Here is a 17166-nt window from a genome sequence, read left to right as displayed (position 1 = left end):
GCAGCGATGGCCGAGTGGTTAAGGCGTTGGACTTGAAATCCAATGGGGTCTCCCCGCGCAGGTTCGAACCCTGCTCGCTGCGGCCCGGAAGGGCTTCTCTTTTTCTTTCCCTTTCTTAAGTACTCTGTTACTTCTCTTTGTCATGCCTTCTTTCGCCGCTGGAAGTGACTTTATTCCACTGCTACTCATAACGTAGTGCTTTCAGAGCACTCCTTTGCTTTTATAAAACAAGCAAACAAACCAACTGCAGTATGTCACAAGGCAAATTTCCAACACGAGAACTAAAACATCTGTGAAAAGCAGCAACAGAGGTAGGAGGAGGGAGCGCTGAGCTCTGCTGCTGAGCACCCCACAGCTCATCACACCCTGCTCCTCTGTAGCCAGAAGAGAGTGCCCCAGCACAGAGCTGGGGGTGTTCTCCTCCACCATGCCCTACAGCTGATAAAATTAAGTAAGCTCTTCCTAGCAGCAAACTGTTCTATGCTGACTGTATTTCCTTCTTCACACTTCCTTTTTCCATGAAGGAAGCTGGGTTGATTGCTCCCGTATCTCCAGTAAGGGAATACTGTATCATCTCTTATCATTTACAGCTTTCTGCTCATATGCACATACAATTTTAAGAGTGAATGCGTTTCAAATAACGATTAAAGAAGGAACACAAAAACAACTTCCTTTCCATTTAGAAGAGCTAATTTTCTTTAATCCTTCAAGAATGCCAGTTCTCCTTTGTTGGTGTTTTTTTTTTTCCCCACAAGAAGATCCCACACATCCTGCTAATCTGGGACAGATGCGAGCTCTGTTTTGTGTAACGATGTTTTGGGTAGAATTACAAAATAATAAAAAGCTTTGAAGGAGTCAAAATGTAAAACAGAGTGGGTGGGCTTTTTTCTTCTCCACTACAACTGACATTTTTCTTTTTTTTTCCCCCCACTGACTACTTTAGAACTATAAAGAAATCAAAGTACGTATTTTGGAAATAAGATGTTTAAACACAAAGTACCAACACACTAATTAGTTCTCAGAAAAATCTCATCTTCAACATGCCATTCTATCACAACCTCGCTAGCGATGGAAGCATCAAATGCCAAAACAAAGGGTTATCTTAAACTCTGAATTGCAAAATTATAAGTCAGTGTGTCAGAAAAGCAGTGCAAATCTCCTACTTGAAACTGATTTTCCCTAAATTTTGCAGTAGTAAAAAAAATAAAATAAAAACATCACTAAGCAGGAGCAAACACACAAGTTATTTCCCACCCACACTCTTCACTGAGATTTATGAAATTGTTCCCATCAAGACTCTGTAGCGGGAGAGCCATATGGTTTTAATTGCAGTTACTCTTTGTAAGGGTGTGGTTGTTTTTAGTAATTACAGAAGAGAGAAATTAAGGACTGCCAGACAGACTACTTAAGCTATATGCACATTAGCAGCACTAGAGTCTTGGGTTCAGGTCTCTCCTTTGTTTTTCTTTTTAAAACTCAACTATAAGAGTGAGAAAAAGCAGCAATGAATCCAGTACTAGAGTCCAGGCCCCAAAAGCTACACACGGGCATAGCAACATACTGTTCCATCTGTCTACAACTCCGCACAATTTTCTGCCCCAAACCTGGCTCAGGGTACCTCTAGCAGAGGAATGCTTAAGATATCCAAGCTCCTTTTTATGATGAGCTACCCATCCTGAAGCAAAAAACGTTGTCCTTTGGCAGTAATAGATCTAGCAAAGGCATGAGAGTTCTGGGAAAGACTCAGATACATTAGAAGTGAGTACAGGTAGCAGAAAGTACCATAATCACCAAAGTACAAGCAGTTGGAACAGTCTACTTCTCCTCTGCACTTCACTGCACGTGATCCAGCTCCCCTTCCCCTAGGTATCATTCACACATGGTTGTTCGATCAGAAAGGAAGGGAGCTAGCAGTCAAATACCCAGCAGAAACCTGGAGGCACCATGGCAATCAACTGCTAGAAAAGGAGCAGCTCTGACAGTCCTGATAAGTCTAGTTTCTGTATGGACTGAAGTCTGGGTCATACTACATCTCCTTGGACGTACTGCAGGCTTTTGGTGCCACAATATTTGATATCTTCAGAGAAGCAGTTTAACAAAGCAGCATGAAAATCTTTTTACCAAATATGCTGAAAACTAGACTGCACACCAAGAATCTTCTTAACACTGATAGCAAATCCCATATTTTACAAGTAATCCCTCTCATTCACTGCCTCACCAAAATAAGGGAGCAAGAGCAAAGCATTGAGATGTTCTAGAAAGGAAAAAAAATAGCTTTCTATAACTTCCACCACCTGTGGCAGGTTGCGATATACACCAGAGACCTCAGACTCATAAAGCTTCTCAGTCTCCACGTTGTGCAGCACTGTAATTATTCAGACACAACCCTTTCAAAGCTGGGACAAGCAGAAAAGACCGCAAGAGTCTTACTTTAATTAACATCAAAGGAAGAAACAAGTACAGCAAAAGGTAAAAGAGCAAAAATACACAGTGCACACGTCAAAGTGGAGGCTTGGTGACTCATTGCTGCAGGACAAGCACATGCACTGAGCTGCAATAAAAAACCCCGCATAAACTAACGGATAAGTATCACCTCATCTGACAGGGACAGAACCCGATGGCTTTCTGATTTGCTTTATCTTTTGCTGTGTAATATCACCAGCTTTATAACAGCTTTGCTGCTTATCTTCCCAGCAGTCTGACTTCTTGTTTCAGGATATTAAAGAGTATGATAGCAATGTTTGTGATCAGGAAATTAAAGGTAGTCAATATCTCTTTTAATCATCAGGATACCTTTATTATATAGCTTATGAACTGTATTTTTTTTCTTTTTTCTTTTTTTTTTTTCCTGTCTTTCCTGAAGAATAAAACGACCATTCGGGAAATGACCTTACCTACCATCCAGCTTTATTCAACTTAAAGTTCTTAAGTCCTACATAGTTTGTACTCATCAACATTTTATTTCTTACGTTGCCATTTGGGAAACATTAGCAAAATACTTAGCAAAAGAAGAAGTTTGCAAAGGACTAGAATATTCTCAGTCTTACAAAGCCAGGAATTACAGCAGGGATTTGAAATATATTGATTTTTATAGTACAGGACACACCAAGTCAGATTCCCCAGATATCCAGCTGGTTTGGGGTTCTTTGTTATCTACGTAAACAACTCATTAGAAGAGCTAAACAGGAAAGTGGGACCTTATCCCCCAACCCTTGCAGGTGACTGCCCCTTCCCCAGATAGTGGCTTACAGCTCCTAATCATCAGACACCACCTGTGTCTGTTGCTGGCCTTTCACAGCTGTCACCATTAGACTAAGAAAGCTAAATTCTGCCTTTGGCTACTAAAAAGCCACATACACCAGACTGTTATAATTACAACTTTTCACAGCTCAAGTGATACCGCATACATCCCCTCCACCAATTTATGTCTAAGCATGATTCTTAGCCAAGTAAGTTACGTGCTTACCAGTGCAGAGGCCAAGGCACTACATTATCACAAGCAACATCACGCAGGCCAATGGATCCTTCATGCTACTAGCGACCAGGCTTCAAATCCCAATCAGATACCCAACTAAATATATATTTGGAAAAAAACAAACAAACAAACAAACAAAAAAAAACACCTTCTGCTTCAGAAGGAGTGGAAATTAGGCCCCAGCTCATCAAGCACTGAGTAATTTATCAGGTGTCCATGGTTTTCCTTTTTATAATTAGGGAGAACAAGGGTGCCCACTCACTCCAATTAATCATTCCTGCTGGCCAGCAGGTGAGGTCCCACCACTACTGCTCCAGAGTTCAAACAACCTGTACAGATTCCTCGGGTTTTCCAGTACTACTGGTCTTGCTAGGCGTAACACCAAAATGTAATGGAAAGTGTAGCAGTAACAGCAGAGCAGCAAGGTCTTAGGCTGCAGCAAGTGAAGATATGCTCAAATGCAAAAGCAGTGGACACAAAAACAAAAGAAAGAAGCTGCTTACCCTTGGAAGGCCTCAGGTATGGAGGAAGCTCCATCAAGATACCCCCACCTCCACTGCCAACCCCTAAATGAGATCTGGGAAGGGGTGGATCCTGGCTCCATCCCTTCTGGTCACTCAGGAAAATTGCTTGCACCTGAGCTCCCCTGGGTTGGCCCTACCTTCCTACCAGGTGCTCAATCACTGGTTCAAGCCCTGATTTAGTATTTCTGCTACACTAGGAGCAGGTTAATTCAGTTCTGTTTGAAACACAAAAGAATTGGAACTTTTCAAATGTATAAATAAGCGTAAGAAACGTCTGTATCAGAATACTGGAGCATCTGAATCTGACTTCTTCATTAGGGTAAATACCAGATTACTCATCTCTAGCAGGTATTTTGCAAAACGTGGTGCTCAGAGTCTTCATGATATCTGCAACTATTCATTTATAAAAAACATCCAAAGGTGTTTTGGCCAAACACACCACTTGCAATGACTTAAGGAAGTTTTATTGTTCCAAGACCTCCTATATGCTCACATGTCATTAGGTGCTAAATCATCAACTAAAGCACCCTCTGGAAGTAAAATGGGGAGGGAAGGCTGATCCCAAGCAGTGCAGCTAGTTGCATGTCCATCTTTTCAGAAAGAAGAGAAAAAAAAACCTATTTGTATCCTTTACATGGACTAGTGCTGCTTCTGCTCCTCTCCTTTCGCCTTATTTACTGTCCTGTGCTTAAATGGACTGAAATTCTTTCTGGGGCAGATACTTTTCCATAGAGAGAAGTAAATATGTAATAATATTTAGCAGGTATTACAAAGAATTATTACTATCATCTGTTTTCAGCTGCAAAATAGACAAGGGAAAAGAACACAGAGTAATTTTGTGTAAGCAGGATGATGCATTGTAAAAATAGCTGTCACTACTGATGCCATCAAAGTAGGATCAATGCAGCTGTAACAATAGAACGGCATTACTTTGAGCTTTTATAAACAAATTGGTGCAAATGCTACTGGAGTTATCTCCAGTATCAGTTCCTGTAAAGAAAACTGGCATCAGAACAATACACATGTATCTAATGATACGTACACACTATCTCTATTGCAGTGGCAGGTATTTACATCACAGCTTGTCGCAAATTAACACCAAGCAGAAGCATGGTAGGACAGACAGCACATCATACCACTGGCACAACAAGGCCAAATGTGTTTCTGCAGGAAGAACAGACGTCATACAATTGTCTGCATGTTGAGAAAAGGCCACAGTTCTTAGATTAGACTTTCCACTGATTCCCAGGATTCATAGCTGGACTCCCTTAAGTGTTTCCCTACTCATAGGACAAGTAACAAGAAACTCAAGAGGGATCTCTGTGAGGAGCAGAGTATTTCATTTCAAAAAATAAAAAATAAAAAGACAACAATCCTTTCTGTATGCATGTAGTTTTATTTGTTGTCAGAATCACTTGCCCACACAAGAACACAGCATCAATAAGCTGACATATCAGTCAGGATTACAAAGAAGGAAGCAAATGCAAAATACAAACAACACAGAATTTGAAAGTCACTCAACATTTCAAAAACTTATCACATAAGATGTTAAACACATTAGTGCAGGCTGGCCTGGTTCTTCATACTTAGCATACAGAATCCTGATATGACCCTGTCTGCGAGGACACAGAGGGAATAAAGTAACTATTAAGCTAGGACAACGCTGGCACACATACAAGTGGTATCAGATTTACACCAACAAATCTTAACAAGAAGACTTTCTGTCCAATAAAGCAAGGTTCTGAAACTGCCTCCTAAAACAAACGGTGCAAAAAGCTTACTTATTATGATACAATGCAAGTGATTTTTGAGAGTGCTTGATCCACCATGGTTACCTGCTGGATAATAATAAGGTTCTTGTTTAATTTAAATTGTAAAATTACAACTGTCCAACAAGTAAGGCTTGTAAAAGTATTGTCAATGCGTGCATTACAAATCACTGCAGTAAGTACAGTGCAGTAGAGTAGAGAATCAAAGTACATAGTTTAGAAGCAAGCACAGTTATAAGTTCACTGTCATACAGCTTTTGGTAGATTGTCATTTAATAGAGTAATATCCTGGAATCTAGCATTGACTTTCAGTTCTGCCGAGAATACGTTATTATCACAGAACTAAAAAAAAAAATATTACTTACTGCACAATATTTAAAACCACAAGAAACAGTATATAAGAAATTAGATAACTACACCGTATCTAGATAACTACATTAATACTGAGAAGGGCTCTGCTTACTGAACCTTCTTATTAAAACAGATCTCCACCTGTAATGCTCATAGAACGTGTGTTAACAGATACAGATGTTACATTCATTCAAACAACGTTCAAATCACAATGAATGAACACAAAATACAAATAACTTAAAACTGCTGCAAAAAAATACTGAATTGTTGAATAGATGACCTCACACTCCTGTGTATTTTCCATTTTAGATCTCATAGTTTCTGAATTTCCTCAAAAGATCTGATGGGGCATCCCCCGACCAGCGGAAACGTAAGTGCCAGTAGTTTGCCTCTGAAAATCCTGGGGGGAAAAAAATAGAGAGAGAAAGGCAAGTAAATTATTACAAACCTATAATACTAAGTTGTTTGAAATAATAACAGTTAATCTTCCCCCAGAAAGCAAATCAAAAATTAGTCACTTTCAAGTGCTCTTGACTAGCAGGGACAGCTTCTGTGTTCTTGGCACCATTTGAACAAGAACTAAAGCAAACACCAAATTTCAAGAAATATCACCTGAAAAGAGTCCAAGGGAAAGCAATAAGAATTACGAGAACTCTAAAAAGCAGAACTTAGAATGAAAGAGTGAACAAAAAGTGCTTGCTTAATCTCAAGAAGGGGACAGAAAAGGTGACAGGATTAGTCTCCAAGCATGTGAAAGGCAGCACCTTGAAGGGAAGGTGTACTGACTACACACAGGGGAGTTGAGGAGTTTTTTAGCTCCTTACCTACATATGTTTTTTTCAGGCCCAGAACTATATTTTTATGATCGATTAGCTGTGAATACTAAAACATGATCCTCCTACATCAGGAAGCTGAAGCCTGTTACTAGACTTACTGTTAAACTATTTCATTCAGGTTGAAATGTACGTGTTGAGTTGTAGTCTGTAACTCTCCTGCACTAGCAGAGAGAAACCAAATCTACCTCCATTTAAAATGAGCATCCAGTATTACAAATTTTCTTGGATGAAACCAAAGAAAGTTACCAACATGCTAACATCAGGAATGAACACAGTTGTGCATATAGGCTCTGAAAAATAAATACATTCTGATGACCACATTTATTAACACATATATGGGCCCACTGGATACATTAAGTAGGCATTTCATGGGTTTGATTTTTTCACCTTCAAATCTATGAAGAACATACAAAAACATCAGATATTGCAAGAAAGAAGATACCTTCAAAGAAAGCTTACTATCACAAGGAACAAGGTGACATTTTGTTTACTTGGAAATTTAATTCCTTTACAAAAGTCTACAAAGCTGATTTAATTACCTAAATTAACAAGTAGTATAACGTTGTAAGTTATTACTTTAAAATACTACATTTTTTAGTTACATCTCACCAACGTTTGTAGAACCTTATCTTCTGCATTCTATAAACACTTGTTATTAAGCTAACTTTTGTTTCCCTCCCAGTTTACGTTAATTCCCTGTTCAGTCCAACTGGGAAGAAATGACAGCACTTGGTTTAATAACATTTCTCTGATAATATATATCTAACATTATGAAACTGCTGAAGTATGAAACAGAACAGAGGGCGGCCTTAGTGCTAAGTTAAATTTGGTTGAGGTATACTAACCTAAAAATAGATATGAAATACTAACTGGCCAGATGATAGAATGCTGGATTTAAAGAAAAAGGAAAAAAAAAAGGAACCTAAATGGCTTATGTAATATGGTATCAAGTGCAGGCTTTTTTTTTTTTAAACCACTGAAAATAATTTATTATTTTTACCCACTTTGATCTAGCAGGAAAAGTGAGTCTTTCATTTTGATTTAAGAATAACCAACATTGGTTTTACTAGGTAGCAGGCAAAGAAACTGGGGGCAGGGAGGGAGAAAGGCCTGAAAGCTTCAAAAACAACATGAAAAAACAAATCCTAAAAGCTATAACAAAATCCCAAACCAAAACCACATTAAAAAAAGCTACCAGGTGTGTTATTCTGGAGAATTCTTCATGACTAAAAGCCTCAGTTTCAGGACTGTCCTGCCTTCTGCAGTCTTCTGTGACTGCTGGTTTTACTTACTTGGGGAGTCTGGATTCTTTGAAGACTGTGGTTTTACATCAGGAATTGCAACATCTTGCTCCCTGTTCCCATCAGACAATCCATCTTCATCGTTTTCAGTTTTCTGGGTCCAAATCTCATTAGTTAAGTTGTTGCTATTGTTCAAGTCAGGAGCTTCCAGCATTTGATCCTTCTTATTTTGGACAGCCCAATGCATTGACTATAGAAAAGCAAAGATAAAAAATGATGCACCAATTTCTATGCTTAAAAAAAAATAAAATTATTTTTTCTTTCTACAGTGTTATAAATAGTTAAATAAAGTACATACTAGAGAAGCTTGCAGGTGAACAGGATAAGGAAACGTGGTAACATACTACAAACAGCATTTGAGAGGATAGCTTGTGTCAGGCAAAGACAAAGAACAAAACCTAGATGTATGCCAAATGACTTGAGACACTTTTAAGAGGGCTTGAGTGACTTCTACTTCCATTTTCAAAGCTGCCTTTAACTTCAGTGCCCCTTTTAAAAGCCATTTTGAAAATTGTGAAATTTTGAAAGCTTTTACCATTGAAGTCTGCAGTATGACTCCTGTTTGGAATTGAACTACGCTTGGTGAGATACTTCCATCAAACACTTAAACTCAGGCATGATGGTTCAGCTGAAGAGGCTCTCAAACATCAATAGTAAGCAGAATTAAGGCAGGCAGGATTGGAAAGCAGAACATTCATGCACCTGTCTAAATACCTGACCATGTGGATTTGTAACAATCATGCACCGTAACAATGCAGAAAATAATCAAACATTGTGGAATTAGAACCTAGTAGAAACACACCAGCAAAATTAGCAGGGAAATCAATCCGCAGAACATCTACTTCTAAGCTATAATGTGTAGATGATACACATGAAAATGGCAATCTGAAGAATTTACTCTAAAACTAACAGCCTAACACCAGACTACGAATGGTCTTCTATGGAGCCCTCCAGTGTCATCTGAGTTTCCTCAGAAATCATTCTGCACCATCCCAAAAACCCACCACTGGAGAGCTGTGGCAGCTCACCCTCTCCCACCGGAGCATTTCTCCTGTGTAAATCCCACCTCCTCTCTCAGTGCCCAGACCTAGACAACACCAACCGTTTTCACAGAGCTGCTCAAGGCCTCCCACTCCTGGAAAGGAATGGTGATTTTGCTTCTCCTCCAGTAGTCATAGCGCGCTCGACTCTCTTCATGAATAAGAACCTCCTTAGCTTGCTGCAGCTTCTGGAAATTCTCCACTACAAAACAACCCAAAAAGATGCTAAAGCCAATACTTGTTTTCAATGAAATCAATTCAGGTCTGCCAGCAGCACAAGCTAAATTGACAAGCAAAACCGACAAGCACATAGAGAAATCTAAATATAGTGAAAATTAACTAATTTGTTCATTTAATTAGGTAGCTTTTCCACATATGCTACAACGTTATCATGGATACCTGACTGCGCAAATGAGAGCTCTTATTTCTCCCTACAGGATAATCTTTCATTAAATGGTTACTAAGGATGCAGCTGCACATTACTATTTGTAGAAAGGTTATAATGATTTCGATTTATCTAAGAGCCACCTGTGTTACAGTGATCTATTACTATTATTATTATTATTCATGTATTCGAGTTTACAAATCAGATTTCTTTTGAAATAAAAAGCCCAATCAAAACTGATAAGCTCTAACCAAACAACAGACAACACGTTGGGGAGGCAGTTCTGCAAAGTTTCCTTTTTCTAGTGTCACTAGTATTCAATAACCATAAAGTTATTTTAATTACTCTTTACTGAGCTTAGTTAAGCTGATGAAATATAAAACCACAAGCTTTCACCAGCAATCTGAAAAGGCATATAACGTAAACGCAGCATGTTTGGGTAAACGGGGCATAAAATACTTCTTGATAAAACATTTCTAATATTTGGCACTTGGCCTCCCCTGAGTTACTGAGCTTCACTGACTTCAGAAGGAGCTGTGGGGCTATGACCATGGAACAGTTCCTTGTTACCCTGCCGCACGAGTCAGAATTTGCTGCAGTCTGTTATGCTGATTCCACTGGCACTTGTGTTAATCAGTAAATCAAATACTAGCTATGAGGTTATTGTTAACAGGTGGTAGATAGTCTCTCAAACTCCAGATCTCAAGAGGTTTCTTGTCAGAGAATACCGAAGTGAGACATCCTACCTATTTTGCCATTCAACCTCCTCTTGCCAACTCAATGAAACAGGATGACACGTCAAGAGGGAAAGGCAAGCTGGCTCAGAGCTCTGCTGGAGGCAGTAGGGCAGGAGCCTCCCATAACAGCCACTGCATTCACAGCTCTGCTATCCCAGGGGAGTGTTTACAGTGAAACTATTAGGAAGCGATCCACATGAAAAGCTTCGTGCATTAACCAAAATGAAAAGAATACTTAATTATTCTACAGTCATTTTTTAGTTGGGACCATAATTACGATCAGAACAGTTGCAAGAATATAAACCATCCAAACAAAGATGAGCATAGATTAGATTAGAGCTGTCTTTTGGTTATAAATGGGTAAGACAGTCTCCAAATAACTTAGGTGCTGCTTAGACGTCACAGGTATGGCTTGGACATGATGAACTGTGTGCTTAATTGAGACATCAGCTGATGTTCTGCAAACAGATGGCTACTCATGTGGTACTGGCTTCTCTTTATTTCCAATAATTAAATTATACTATAAGAAAGTGAAGTACATTTCATATGACCCTGATTATCTCGTTCCTGGACGCAAATTAACTAGTTGACGTAAGTGTGACATTTGAATACCACTAGGCTTGGAAGCAGTCCAACTTCATAGGTCTAGGAAGGGCTACACGCCATAAACAATTTCTGGATTCCTACCATAGGAATCAATTATTAAAGAAAGAAGTCCTAGAAATAAATAAAAAAACAACTAGTGACTTCCTGCTCTGACCATCTATGAGTGTGCAAATGTTGGAACAGAATATTAAAGCCTTCTATTTAAAGACAAAAACGCTCAATACACATGACAATTAAAATGTATTGGGCAAAAGAATATTTAGTAAAGTTTTAAGGTTGAATTTAATGCCTTACTCATTTTATTTAACTTAGAAAAAGATTATTTTTAAACAGAAAAATACATACCTGCTTTGGGGTTTCCAGGGTGTTTGTCAGGATGACATTCAAGGGCTTTAATCTTAAATTCTGCAAGAATTTGTTCAACCTAAACAGGGTATCAGATTTGAAGTGAGTAAACACACAGAAAAGATGGTCAAATTTGCTCTCTGAAAGGGGTTGGGAGAACAACAAAGAACGTTGAAAGATTCTTCTCCTATTCATTTCACAAACTTTTAGCACAGGCAAAATAGGCAACAACAACGACCTATCAGTGATAGTAATTTCATTATCCACGCACTCATCCTTATTTTGTTTTGATGAAACTTGGTCATCCAGTATAGTGAGTTAGCTTCGAGAAAAACAAGTAAAGATCACATGTGCATAGTAAACTTAGCCAGAACCACATGGGTTATCTAGCTTAGATACCACAAAGCTAGACAAAGAACAGATCACAGTCTTCCTGTCAAGTCAATATTCTGGGCGAAGGCTGGTGTAGAATAGAACACGTTTGTAATCAGTATATGAATATTGACATATATTACTTTAAATTAATTACAAGTTCCTACATTTTATAATGCCATAAGGTATTATAACCTCTGGAAAAGCAAAGAGAGATTAACGGCTAACAAAGCACAGGAAACCACAGTAGCTGGGGTTAGGCTTTGATAGTCAAATTTTCAATTTTCCATAGCATGTTGTTGGCTTCTGAATTATAGGAAGAAACATTTCTTTATTCCATTCTGTATCTCAAGCTTAGACAAGAATTCCTCCTAAGATATCAGTTAGCTATCATTTTTTCCATGCTAGAAAAGCGGTGCACATAAATTCATCATCCTTCATACTCTGATGTCCACATAAAATTTAAATGAAATATTTTACAACTAAGTTACATCATCACTTTTCTGTAAAACAGAAGTGCATGTCACTGAACTAGATGGCCAAATTTTGTGGGAAAAGTTTATGTGACATTTATACAAAAATACATTCAGTTTACATAAAAAAAAAACCCAGTGATATATTTTACCAAAAAAGATATCTTATACCTACTAGAATAACACTGTTCTTGTATGAAGGATGTAGAATAATTATCACCTCAGCCTCTCCAGTATGAAGAGGAACTAGGTGTCTATGAGCCCAATGCTGCAAGAAGCCAAGAAAGAATGCCTTTTTTTTTCTTTCCCCTTGAATGTATTTCAACAGCATTTCTCTACTCGAGACTATTTGTGCTTAAATTGAACCAGGTCAGATCAGCACAGGGCATGAAAATACTATGAGTGTGCGAGACTAAATTCACTTCTGTACAGGCCTAAAGGAGGGTGCATAGAACTGTACTGCTGTTATGTACTGTACTATCCTGTACTGCTACAAATACTTGATGCATTTAGGAATCAGTGTGATTGCAAAATACCTGTAATGCTTCAAATTCTTTGAAATGCTAGTAGTAGTCACGCACATTGTCCTGAGAGGAGGAATCATAGTACTCGGTCCACTTGTTATCTCAGTTTGTGCTCCCATGTCAAAAACAATGCAGTAACATCTGCTGCTTCTCTCGGTAAATAGCACTTGACAGATTATTTCTCAGGACCCATTGGAAATTATTCCACCTTTTGAATTCCATTTTGAAGCAATTTGAAAAATCATTATCACATGCGCGTGAACTATCCATTAATTAATAAGCCCGTAAGGTATTAATGTGAGCTAGGAGATGAGAAACAGCATCTGCAAAACAAGCCTAGATAGGAACTTTAACACTGCCCTCTGCTGGGATGTCACATTAGAAGTTCTCTCAGGGAAAGCTTTCAATTACCTTCTGCAACAGACCTAACATGCTTACTAATTGGCTTTCAGTGACATAAATTATACCAATCATTGACCACTACGACAAATGAAAGCATCTGATTAAATTTACTGAGCAAAATATAGCTTTTATCCACAGTGAATTTACCATTTGTTAAGGCAGAGTAATCAAAAATCCCTCTTCAAAATGTGAACATCATTCCAGCAGCTAGCTTAAAAAATAATAACGTACCACTAACCCAAACTATCCAAAAACATTACATGGACATCTTTAGGTGGAAGAGTATTGAAGTACAAACTGTATGACTGCTGACATAGTTCAACCTACAGTATCCATCTGCCAACAGCAACAAAAAATCCTAACGCTGGTTCTAAGTCATTGAAATTATCATTTAAAAATCATTAATATGACAAATGAAAGAGATGCCCTTTCTGTTTTTCTTCCCAACAATGAATGCAACTTTTAAAAATGAAAAAGGGATAAGTATATACTTGAGAAACTCAATAGCATCGTCAGTCACCGACAGCTCTGAACTTTCAGTTAGTTGCATATAGATAGCTTCTTCATCTTTTAAAACTGCAATATGTTATTTGCACATTGGCAAATTTATGCAGTTGGCTCATACTATAAAGCCACATCACATGTTGAACTAAAATATTTAATAAGCCATAGTTTCACCTGTATCTGTAATACAATCCTGTTTCATAAGACCTTTTTCATGTGAGCCTCGTTGTAAGATCTGAACGTCGGCATATAGATCAGAAAAATGAGCTTTGCAATGGGAATTCTGAGAAAAGTATAAAGAAGGAAGGTTTGCAGTGCATTTCAAACAGTCCTACCTTTAGAGATTAACAATTTCAAATCCCCCCTGTGGATATAAAAGGACATTCAAAATGTTATTAAGCTGGAGGGGAGGTGGGAAAGGCTCTTACCGTAGATAGTTCATCACATCCTAGCAAGTTGTAGTAATCTTCCAACTCATCCAGTCTGCAGTTCAAAATTGCATCCATCTGGGCTGGTCCAGCAGGCTTTTTCAAGCTGAGGCACAGCGGGTTTAAAACACAATATCAATACACAGCTCACAAATGGGTTTAATAGTAGCCCAGGGAAACGGGCGATTTCTACACAGGTCTGCAGCTCTCTCCAGTGCTTTTTAATACAGAGAGCTGACACACATGAATCATCTTGAATTCTCTGCCTGCCATTGGTCCCTGCAGGATGCCAATCTGCTTGCACAAACCTGCCAATGGCAAAGCTCCCTGGGATTTGTAGTCACCCAAGTCACCAAACTCTGTGTCTCCTCCAAACTGAATCCTGGATTCTCTGTAAAATCTAGCTGTATTTGAGATGTAGATTCTGCAGATAGCCAGTTCAAGTCAGTTTCACTGACTTTATGCTCTTATGCACCAGGGCCTATATATTCTAAAAGGTATTTTCTGCTTTATTTTTAAGTGATTGCTTCCAAAATGATGATGACCGGGCTGCACACTTCTGTCAATGAAGTCCCAACCTTGCCTTCAACAGAAAGGTAAATCCTTGTCTGTGAAGGATCACTAGCACACATACATGTTATTATTCAAAAACAAACAGTTCACTTCTTTTGTACAGTTGCATGTCTATCAGAACTAAGCCTATGAAAAGACAGCATAAAAAGATAATAGACTTACTGTCTCCTATCAAAAGAAAGAAGTTGCCAGTTATTTCAAATTGCGCCCTAGAGGCTTGTATCATGTGCACAACACCTTCTTTGTATTTCATTTCAAAGCCAAATGAGTTTTACATTTTAATTTGAACTATAATTAACCATCAAGGTCTCAGTCCAACAAAGCCCACATTCACATTTAACTGTATTCTCCTACCATCTATTGATTTTAAAAGGTAGTACCTAGGGCTAACAGTAACCACATGTTGAAACCTTTCCTCTGGAGCTACATTTTTACTTTCCCCATTCCATAATGCAAGGTGTTTAAAGTCATAAAACACTGCTGATTCTTTAAACTAACACTTACACTGCCTCAAATATTTATGTAATCTTAGATGCAGTAGCCTAGGAGAGACTATGCAAAATAGATACACGTGGTATGATCAAAGCTATCCCAGTGCTACGTGAAGCAGCGAAGGACCTAGTGGCCATTCAGAACTGTTTATAAAACATGGAATATGTAAACCCCACGTTTATAATTGCTATGGTTTACTCTACGTTATTATTAAATATAGTAGTAATCTTCTGAAATTATCTACGTAATTACCTACTACTTCAGGGCTGCATTGTCTGAAAGTTCTTACTTTACTGTATGTTCAGAGAGCCTGCTAAGATTATGAAATACATAAAGCACGTGAAAGAAAGAAGCAGTAGTATCAAACAGCAATGCGTGGGCCTTGGTGAAACTATTTTAACTAGAAAACATTGGTGTATTTCTCAGAGCATATAAAACAACAGATTCTTTCCAACAAAGTGGAAGAATGAGCAATTACAAATCTCTCCCTCTTCTCCATTCCGTACTTAATAATGAACCACAAAAGTATAATAAAGAAAGGAAAGCGTTTTAGCAAGAGATCAGGTAAATATTTAAATAGATAGTCCTTTGGGGGAGGACAAAAAACAAACAGCTGTCCCACATCCCCAGCAGCACTCCTGACATACCGTTCTTGGCCAAGTATTTCTTGCGTATTTGCATAAGGTGAAAGGGAAGGATCTTTTTAACCCCTTTTTCCTGCAGGTTTCAGTGTCTGTTTTTGTGCCACAAAGTGAACTGCAGTTTCAAGAGCAGGATTCAGCTGACAAAACCCTAAGCCTTGCAAGCTTTTTGTTCACAGGGAGTTTTCCCATCTACAGTCTGTTCAGACAGAATGAACAAGGAGTCCAAAACACAGCAGTGGGCATATTTGTTTTCCCTCCTCCCAGGGATTTCCAGTGATTGGGATACAAACAAAAGGTTTGAGCATGGAACCAGCAAAATACTAATACAGCAGAGCAGCACAGTCAATTGCTGCTCCATCCGACTTCCCAGAACAATGCATGGAGCATCATCAGAAAAGGAAAAGAGAACCCATATATAAAAATATAAAGATTACCTTCAGGAGATAAGCGTTGTTTGAAAGGGAATCACAGCACGGGAGATGGTATAGTGTGTGCGTATTCACATGTTTTGGTTAGTGTACCTCGGAGTGTACAAACAGTACAGAAAGTGAGGAAATCTCGTATTTGTCCTCTGTACCCAGCCACTAACAACGTGTTTGTGTTCGTTCCCAACACGTAATCAACAACGTTGCGTGCTCAGAGTCAGGAGCAAAAGTAAATCCTGGCTCAGTGTAACAGAAGGCTTGCCATCCACTTGTTGGTCCAAAATGGCTATTTAAATATAACAAGGGAGGACTGGACATCTGTATTTCAATTTATTCCCATTCAATGTATCCAATCTTTAGCACCAGCTCTTCTCAATCAGCTTGAGTTGTATTGCTTCCCAAGGACAGAGCACACAGAATTCAAGGCACAACATGACTCAACTAAGTTCTGCACGCTCCACTTTTGGACGGTCACACATACTCAGAGATGCAGAAACAGAAGAGGAGCCAAACCAACTGCCAAACCGACTTCCCAATTCAGGGGCAACTGCTGCAACATCATGACTGCATGCACAAATGCTTGCATGCTTAAGAGTCAGCTTTAGGACCCTTGATTCATTTCCTCATAAACAGCTTCACAGAAGGCTTTCTATCAACCACCTGTGTCAGTTGTGAGCATCTAAATAGCATCACTGAAGTAACACCTCTCTTCTTAGGCCTCAAAATCTGCTTCTTGTCTCAACTTCAACATAGAAAAAGAATGCTTTAGTACAAATCTGCAGACAATGACAGAATTGTTCTGATTCACATTGTTACTTCTAGTTTTGATACACGTGAAGCTTGAGAAAAGGTATGTGCAACTCAACCAGAAGCAGAGATTTTTATAGCTGATGCTATCAAGGTCTGCAAGGCAGAAATTCTATTTATCTAATATTGGTCTTGCCACCAAATTTAAGGATT

The 17166-nt window shown here is 38.6% G+C and overlaps 1 protein-coding gene and 1 non-coding gene across 3 annotated transcripts; one reads left to right on the top strand and one right to left on the bottom strand.

The window, feature by feature from the left end:
• On the top strand, positions 1–82 carry TRNAS-UGA. The gene has a single exon. It is a non-coding gene; the product is annotated as a tRNA-Ser (tRNA).
• A 5293-nt stretch (positions 83–5375) lies between these two features.
• On the bottom strand, positions 5376–16305 carry DNAJC12 (DnaJ heat shock protein family (Hsp40) member C12). 2 transcript variants are annotated; one of them, XM_015288093.4, is made up of 6 exons: positions 16216–16305; positions 14073–14178; positions 11370–11448; positions 9359–9498; positions 8248–8446; positions 5376–6519 (listed from the first exon to the last, which is right to left on the bottom strand). In XM_015288093.4, the coding sequence occupies exons 2-6, from the start codon at positions 14148–14150 to the stop codon at positions 6425–6427; spliced, it is 591 nt and encodes a 196-aa protein (XP_015143579.1). In that variant the 5' UTR covers positions 14151–14178; positions 16216–16305; the 3' UTR covers positions 5376–6424. The 2 variants fall into 2 exon arrangements, with proteins under 2 accessions (XP_015143579.1, NP_001186459.1); NM_001199530.2 differs by lacking the exon at positions 16216–16305 and having other exon boundaries at positions 14073–14267.
• Positions 16306–17166: the final 861 nt, after the last annotated feature.

This window comes from Gallus gallus, chromosome 6 (genome assembly GCF_016699485.2).
Source record: "Gallus gallus isolate bGalGal1 chromosome 6, bGalGal1.mat.broiler.GRCg7b, whole genome shotgun sequence".
Taxonomy (NCBI): domain Eukaryota; kingdom Metazoa; phylum Chordata; class Aves; order Galliformes; family Phasianidae; genus Gallus; species Gallus gallus.
The sequence above is the reverse complement of the archived record's forward strand: the minus strand, read 5'-3'. Positions and strand labels throughout refer to the sequence as shown.

Bases quoted from the DNA above. Each gene is read 5' to 3' on its own strand.
- DNAJC12 (XM_015288093.4), bottom strand. From the start codon at position 14,150: ATGGATGCAATTTTGAACTGCAGACTGGATGAGTTGGAAGATTACTAC. The intron at 11,449-14,072 runs GTAAGAGCCTTT...TACCCTGTTTAG, and splicing joins GATGTGATGAACTATCTACG to GTTGAACAAATTCTTGCAGA. The intron at 8,447-9,358 runs GTTGGTGTTGTC...GCTTTTCTATAG, and splicing joins TGAGCAGCTCTGTGAAAACG to TCAATGCATTGGGCTGTCCA.